Raw genomic sequence first — 7,598 nt, 5'->3', positions numbered from 1 at the left:
CACTTAAGGTATCCCAGCTCTCAAATATGACACGTTCATGTATCGTAAATAAAAACGTGTATGGTAAAACAACAAACAATAAAGCACCTTTTTTTTAATTCAAAAAGACGTTTATTCCAAAATCTGCTGTCCAATGATGTTTACATTTTTTTGCTTTTTCTGACCAGAGTTACGGAGCCCATGCTCAAAGTCTGAAACGAAAGAACGTAAACATGACAACAATGTCGATGTGTGTTTCGAGTGATGCGTTCAGGGTACCTCGATCATTTCGCCTCCCTTGATTTCCTGGATGTGGCAGAATTTGCCGGTGTTGCACACCAACTTGCCCCCCTCCATGTTGACGACACACTGAAGAGGTCACACAATTATTATTATTTGAATATAATGCTCAATTCAGCTGCAATACTGCATTTATACTGTAGGATCATTGCACTAAAAAGCTATTCACCAGGGGCGTCAATCATATGTGGGTTGGATCTAGCCCGGAGACAACACAGAGAAACGCAAGAGAAACAATGGCCTGCAGCTTTTAAAATGTCCACTTGATGTCGCCAGATTTGCTGACTACCATTGATCATTTGATGTTATTACTTCACCGAGTCATGGATGTAAGAAGCAGCAAAATAATTTCGAATCATTAAATCCTTCATTTATTTTTTGAACTTGAACGAGTGTGTTGTTTTTGTAACCATTCCAGTTTGCATGAGTTAAATTAAAGTGAGAGTATGTAATATCTGACCACCACATGTTTTAGGTGGTGCAAGTTAAAACGAGCAGTAAGATTATGGACACTCTGGACACTCAAAGTGACAAAACCGCACTATTTTTCTCATTTTTTCCCCCCAGCCTTTTGCATAGAAAGAAAGGAATAAAGAAATAAATAAATAGAAAAAAAGAAAGAAGGGAAGAAAAGAAAAAGAAAGGGTGAAAAATAAAAAGAAATAAAAATGAACTATATATCCCTCCATCATTGTTTCGTTCCCTCTCTCACTCTAGTTATCTTTCTTTCTTTCTCCATATTATCCCTTTTTATCTTTTTCTCAAATTTTATTTCTCCCTTTCTTTTATCTTCTTCTATCACTCTCTGTTTCTTTCTCTCTTTCTCTCTGTGTGTCATTCTTTCTCCCTGTTTTAACTCTTCTCTTTTTCTCCCCCTTCTTTCTTTGTCTCTCTTTTTTCTCCCTCTCTTTCTCTTTCATTCTCTCACTTTCCTTCTCCCTCTCTCTTTCCTGTCTCTCACCCTGTCTTTATCTCTTTGTCTGTATTTTTGTCTTTATTTTCCCCTTTCTCTCTTCCTCTTTAATCTACTAGTTTAGCCTACTATGTGTCCCATGGGCTAAAATGAGTTCGACACCCCAGCAATAGACATTCGGGTTTTCTTAGGAGAGCAGTTCACCTTGAGCTTCTTGCCGTCCATAGTTGTGATTTCAGCCTCCTTGCCGATGGTAAAAGAGTTAGTCACGGTCTTCCCAGGCGTTTTGGAGGTCACCACAAAGTCCTTGCCCTTCTGCGTGATCTCCGTCACTGGCTTGATGTCCTTGGCCATCTTGATGATATCATCAGGGAGCTCTGACGAGTATTCAAAAACCCCAACATTAATGCCCGTCTCTCAGCTACTGTTGTCAGGCTGTCAACTTGCTCCTGATTTCATTTTTTTTTTGCTCACCCATGGCCTTGAGAAAGGCCTCGTAGTTCTCCTGGGCGTAGACCTGCCACGTTCCGTTGAAGTCCATGTTGACCAAAATGGAGGCTGAGATGGACAGGTGCTGAAGCTCAAACGTGTGGGGAGAGTCAGGCCCGGCCGGACCGCATTTATACTTCCCCCGGGTAGAGCGTTTAATTAGTAACCCTGTCGGGCGCTGTTTGAACAACCCCGAGTTCATTTACTCCATGAATTGGCGTGAAGGGAAGAGAGTCCCTATTTTGGGGTTCAAGGCGTTCAGATACATGTAAGAAACTTGAATGGTGGGAAAATAATGGTACAAATATTTCCTTTCAGTATTTGAGATTTTATTTTGATAATTCTACTTAAAGATTTAAGTTGTATTCTCGATAACTAAAATGTTACTATCTGCATTGTCGAATTCGGACCCTGACATTCTAATTGTATGGGTTTGAGAGAAGTAATGTATATAAAAAATTTGCATTTGATTTAATTTTATTTCACATGAATCCTCAAAATACTTTTATCAAAGTAATTTAAATTGGAGGTTCAAAAATGAATTTTGAGTTCGGTTTGATTTGTAACATAAAAAAACGTCTTTTATAAACAATAGACATGGTTTGATGTGTTTGTAACAAAATGAAGTAGTTCTTAAAATGTAAAGTGAGCATTTTTTGAAGTATTTTGAACTATTGTGAGTTATTTGTTTAAAACATAAAAAACAACTTTTTTCTTCGGTTTGGTTTTTACAAGACGACTACATTTTAGGAGTTTGTTTTCCTTTTCTTTCATACAAAACACCCATGAAGCTGTTTCAAACTACACTGAGTTGTGGATTGGTCCACTCTTGACCCATATTTGGTTATTTTACCCTACAAACTGTTTTTAGAGTGTAAATAAAACAGTCTATTTCCTTCTTTTTTCATTTTGACAAGAACTCTAAATGTCAGTGTTTTCTTTTCAACAAATATTTTCTTCTTATTTATATATATATATATATATATATATATATATATATATATATATATATATATATATATATATATATATATTATTTTTTTAATTAAAAACAACGTAGAAGGCAGGTTCAAACTACCCCGGGTGTGGATTGGTCCACTTTTGACGCACATTGGGTTATTTTCTACCCTACTTGCTTTTTTTCAAAAATAAATAAAGGAGGATTACAAATAAAGCAAATCCTGTGACCTGCATGTTTGGCCACCGGAATAATTTTTGGGTTGAAAATTTGTGAAATTAAAAAAAATAAAGAAAGGAAAGAAAAAAATCTTAAAGTAAATAAATAATCAAACAAATATAAAGAGTATTTCTCTAAATGTTGTAGTTAGGAGAGTACATCGATTTTCCTGGTGTTGTAAATTTGTTCACAAGGGAAGCTTTAATTGTGTTTTTTTTAGATAGATAGATAGATAGATAGATAGATAGATACTTTATTCATCCCCGCAGGGAAATTCACATTTCCAGCAGCATCCCTTCGCTGAGAACAATACTATAATAAAGCAAAAGGAATACAATATACAAATACCCAATGTGACGTGCTAATACCCACTGTAGCATGTTGTATAGAGTATTTAAATAGTGCTACATAAAATACACACTGCAATAAAAGTACGGTAATATGCAATGTAGTGGGTGTGGTTTAATGTGGGCCTTACTCCGCCGGGTGGAGTTAAAGAGCCTCATGGCATGAGGAAGAAAAGATCTCTTCAGTCTGTTCGTGGTACAAGACAGTGACAGCAGTCTGTCGCTGAAGCTGCTCTTCTGTCTGGATATAATGCTGTGTAGTGGATGTGATGAATTGTCCATGATTGACCGCAGCTTTTTCAGTGCCCGTCTCTCAGCTACTGTTGTCAGGCTGTCAAGCTCTGTGCCCACAACAGAGCTTGCTTTCCTCGGCAGTTTATTGAGACGAGAGGCATCCTTCTTCATGACGCTGCCTCCCCAACACGCTTAAACCTTATTATTTTGATTATTATTTGTATTATTATTATGATTATTATGATTATTTTATAATTATTTCGAGAAAATATTAAATTTTGTACTCAAGAACATATAAACAGCATACTTATAAATAAATAATTAAATAAAAGTCAAACAAAAGTTAATCAGCATTTTCAACTGCATATTTTTTACACTCATCATCCGAAATAGATTTTTTTTCTACGTCTTTTAACTGTGGAGCAGTGCTCTCCAAGATGATGCCTTGTGCAGGTATTCAAAATTGCTAAACGAGTGAACGGTCATTGTGATTCTCTAGGAAATTTGAAATAATTTCCATGAGTTTCTTTAAAAATATGATCAATTATTCCAGAGTTCTTAATACTTTAAATATGTAAATTATGCAGGGCCTATATACAAGGCAGATGTTTTAGTTGTTGACTGAGCTTATTTTACCCTAAATCATATTAGTTTGAAGCAGGTAATTACATAATAAAAAATAGTAAGAACATTACTTGTTATTTTACAAAAGGCGTACAGACGCTTCCCGACTTGCGACCATTCGACTTACGCGAAACAGTAGCAACGACAATTTTTTTCGGGATGTCGAAGAATATCCGCACATTGCTCTAAGTTAGATTTTGTACCTTTTTCCGAGTAGAGAACAGTACTGTAGTGCTTCTTTCCACTGCGTGGCACTGTGAGAGGTCACCAAGCATCCACACCGAAGAAGAAGCTTCTACTTCTTGGTTGTGTGTAATCATCACAACGTGTACTGTATCTCTAGCGCGCTAAGAACTTTGATGTTTTTAATGTTTAATATCTCGTGCATCCATTCAATATGGTTGGTGTAAAGTGTAAAGAAGAGGCGAGACGTTTCTTTTAAAATGAAAGTGGAATAAGAAAGCTTGATGCGGTTGAGAAAATGGTCAGAACGCTTTTTTTTCGGCCACTTTTTTACCACGGTGGAGGACCTCTTGAAGCGCATCTTCCAAAAGTAAGTTAAACTCAACTTTATTTATCTTTTATAATCAAGTCATATTTATTTGTATAGCCCTTAATCACAAGGAGTCTCTAAGGGCCTCACAGACCACATAATGTCAACGCCTAATGTGTAGCTTTGTTTCTCAGTACTATGCTTTATCATTCAGCCTGCTTTGTAATGTTATAGAGCATATTATTTTATGAAATGTTTATTTTTTTAGTACAAAACAATACAGGTTTGTTATGCAAGCCTTAAATATACGTATCTAAACCTTAAACGTACAAAATATAGCACTGAAGCAACATACAAACAAATTCAACTTACGAACCATCGTCTCGTTCGTAAGTAGGGCAGCGTCTGTATCAAACTGCTTGCCGTTCACACTAATCACTAACTAAAAAAGCTCTCAGCTTCAAAAAGGTTCGTCACTCCTGCACTAGAGAGAACAAATATAATTGACGAGACGTCTAGAAGCACATATATTTCCTCGTGGAAAATCATTTAATTTCAACACCAATCATAACGTAATACATTCCTTCTTATAATCGCCATCCTCCAACGCTACATAACACAACCATCAAATGTGCATTCATTTCCATTTTTTAGACATTCTTCAACCACTTCAACCATTTTAACTTGCACATCAAAACATGATTCGGAAAGGGGTTGTTGAGTCCCAATATGATCCTGGTGAAGACAGAGAAAAAAGCAATAGGATAAGATTATTTAGAAATAAAAAAGTGAAAAAAGCTAAGCCCCACTGACTTTTGCAGTTGAGTAAAAAATTAATGGGGCTGTTCGTGGGAAAGGCCTCATTTGGGATTTCTACACGTCTGCAACCTTTTTCCCCCTCCCTTCGGTGCCGTTGAACCTCCTCACGTGACTCCAGGGGCCCGCTGGAGGGGTGATTGACCTTGTGGACTGTTTGCCCTCCAAAAGTACAACCCGGCTCCTTTAAGTGTTGCATTTTGTTCCCTTATGTACTGGAACGTGACCTTAAAACTACAACGACTCTGGGATAAAGTGTACCGAGTCCGATTTAATTAAAGAAAAAAACACACTCCATATGTATTTTGTACGCTTTCCGTAGCAGATCTTATAGTGCAGGCGTCGGGAACCCATGGCTCACAGGCCATATATGGCTCTTTTCATGAGTACATACGGCTCAAAGAAAAAATAGAACTTATGCAATTAATTATTATATTTTTATTTCGGCTTCTGATTGACGCACATTCGAAGATAAGACAATACCAAAGCATTCAGTCCAGTATATATAGGACAGAAATTTAACTACAGTTTACAGTCAAAATGTAACACCAACAGACCGCATTGTGGCCGTTAGTCACTAAATAATCCTTTATATTGAGGCTCATTAAACAATTTATGTTCAATATTTAGACACTTTACGATGAAAAGCCACAGAATAAACTTTAACCCAAAACAAACGTTTTACCCAAAAGCTCTAGCAAAGCACCTAGAGCAATTTGATTGGGTGAGCAGTAGGAATGGGCGGAGCTATACACACTCTGAAACGGACTGCGATTTTATTGAACAGCGGTTGCATAACGCTCATTTCTGCTTGGAGGTAGACGATTGTGGCTTTTTGTTTGTGTTTTTCCCCGCGCATGTTGCAGTTGGTATTGTTTTGTCTGGATAGCTTCCCCGTTAGTGTTGGGACTGACAAAGGCTTTTTTGGTTTGGTTTGCTCCTAGTTGGCGCTCGTTGGTTCCCACTGTATGTTTTTTTGGAAGGCTACCTTGGTGCTAGCGTCGTTTTTGAATGTCCCTTGGTTTGTTTATTCCTGGCCGGCTTTATGTTTGTCGCCATAGCCATTTTTCAATGTTGGTTCTCGGTTAGTTTGGCTGCTCATTGCATGGTTTTTGGTTGGCCAGCTTAACTTTTTCCACTGGAGCTTCGCTGCCTTTCACTGACTTAGTCTGGGTTGTCGTCCAATTGGTTACTCTCTGTGTGTTTTTTTTTCCGCCAGCCATTTTTTCACGTTTTGCATGTTAAATAAATAAATACATAAATAAAACTTGGCATTTTATGCCAAAAATGTGCTCACCCTTTATCCACAGCAACGCTCACAAGCCCATCTCGGTGGCGTTGGCCGGTGGCACCTCTCCTCGCTTGTAAACGCTCACCGTCACGTCTACCGACTCGGCACCGCAGCTGTTGCGCACCAGCACGGTATATTTGCCCGAATTGTCTGTGTTGACGTTATTGATGGTGATGGTGGTGCAGCCGGGTTCCCTGGTGATGAAGAACTGATCGTCGCCGGAGATCTTCCGATCGTTACGCATCCAGAAGACGTCCGGGGCCGGGTCACCTTCGATGAAGCACGTCAGGCACAGGGACTGCATGACGGGGGACGAAAATATTTAAATAAAAGCCAAATGGGTGTCAGTTATGGAGGGATACAGCTACACGGACCACACAAACCCACTATTAATAGAACTGGAAATTAAGTATAACTGCCTACAAAGAATATGAAGCTAATCATCAAACCCGGAAGGGGGGATTACCTCATGTGCGGTCCCTTCTCAAAGTTTCTTCATTTTCCTCATTCTGAGGCTTTTGAGTTTTTCCTTGCCCACATGTATGTTTTACATCAGGGGATGGTGTAATAATAGTCTGTAGTTTGCAATAATATGTGGTCTGTGCAGCCCTTTGAGACTCCTTGTGATTGAGGGCTATACAAATAAACATGACTTGACTTGACCTAAAGGATGTGTTTAGCTGGAGTCACCAACTTCTTGGTAGCTGAAAGCAACTTTTGTTGTTACTTATTAGCGCAAAGGGTCACTAGTTTGATATGCATTTAGAAAATAGCAACTTATCATATTGTTATGTTTTTAACATGGTGTATTTATTAGGGTTATAATAGGCTCAGTCAACCACTAAAACATAAGCCTTGTATAAGGGCATTAGACGATTAACATATATAAATTATAGGCAAATTTCAAAGAGAACTTTGGAATGATATATTTAAAT

General features: G+C 38.0%; 2 protein-coding genes across 3 annotated transcripts in view; both read right to left on the bottom strand.

Annotated features, from left to right (window-relative positions):
• Nucleotides 1-88: 88 nt before the first annotated feature.
• Nucleotides 89-1,800, bottom strand: fabp10a (fatty acid binding protein 10a, liver basic). Its single transcript, XM_088327043.1, has 4 exons — nt 1,667-1,800; nt 1,397-1,569; nt 259-348; nt 89-191 (listed from the first exon to the last, which is right to left on the bottom strand). Exons 1-4 carry the CDS (start codon nt 1,731-1,733, stop codon nt 141-143), a joined length of 381 nt encoding a protein of 126 aa, XP_088183169.1. The 5' UTR covers nt 1,734-1,800; the 3' UTR covers nt 89-140.
• Nucleotides 1,801-5,142: 3,342 nt separating this feature from the next.
• The window catches only part of myom3 (myomesin 3), a 114,835-nt gene continuing 112,379 nt past the window's right edge, over nt 5,143-7,598 (bottom strand). For both annotated transcript variants that reach the window (XM_088327037.1, XM_088327038.1), the window contains exons 37-38: nt 6,670-6,961; nt 5,143-5,291 (exon numbers count right to left, since the gene is read on the bottom strand). In XM_088327037.1, coding sequence (XP_088183163.1) covers nt 6,689-6,961 — 273 coding nt within the window. In that variant the 3' untranslated portion in view covers nt 5,143-5,291; nt 6,670-6,688. The remainder of the gene's footprint in view (nt 5,292-6,669; nt 6,962-7,598) is intronic.

Source organism: Urocampus carinirostris, chromosome 2 (assembly GCF_059441175.1).
Source record: "Urocampus carinirostris isolate Australia breed hairy pipefish chromosome 2, RoL_Ucar_1.0, whole genome shotgun sequence".
In the NCBI taxonomy this organism is placed as follows: domain Eukaryota; kingdom Metazoa; phylum Chordata; class Actinopteri; order Syngnathiformes; family Syngnathidae; genus Urocampus; species Urocampus carinirostris.
The sequence above is the reverse complement of the archived record's forward strand: the minus strand, read 5'-3'. Positions and strand labels throughout refer to the sequence as shown.

Excerpts from the sequence above, each read along its gene's own strand:
- fabp10a (XM_088327043.1), bottom strand. The coding sequence starts at position 1,733 with ATGGACTTCAACGGAACGTGGCAGGTCTACGCCCAGGAGAACTACGAG. Across the intron at positions 1,570-1,666 it reads GGCCTTTCTCAAGGCCATGG|AGCTCCCTGATGATATCATC; the intron begins GTGAGCAAAAAA and ends AATACTCGTCAG. Across the intron at positions 349-1,396 it reads TGGACGGCAAGAAGCTCAAG|TGTGTCGTCAACATGGAGGG; the intron begins GTGAACTGCTCT and ends TGACCTCTTCAG.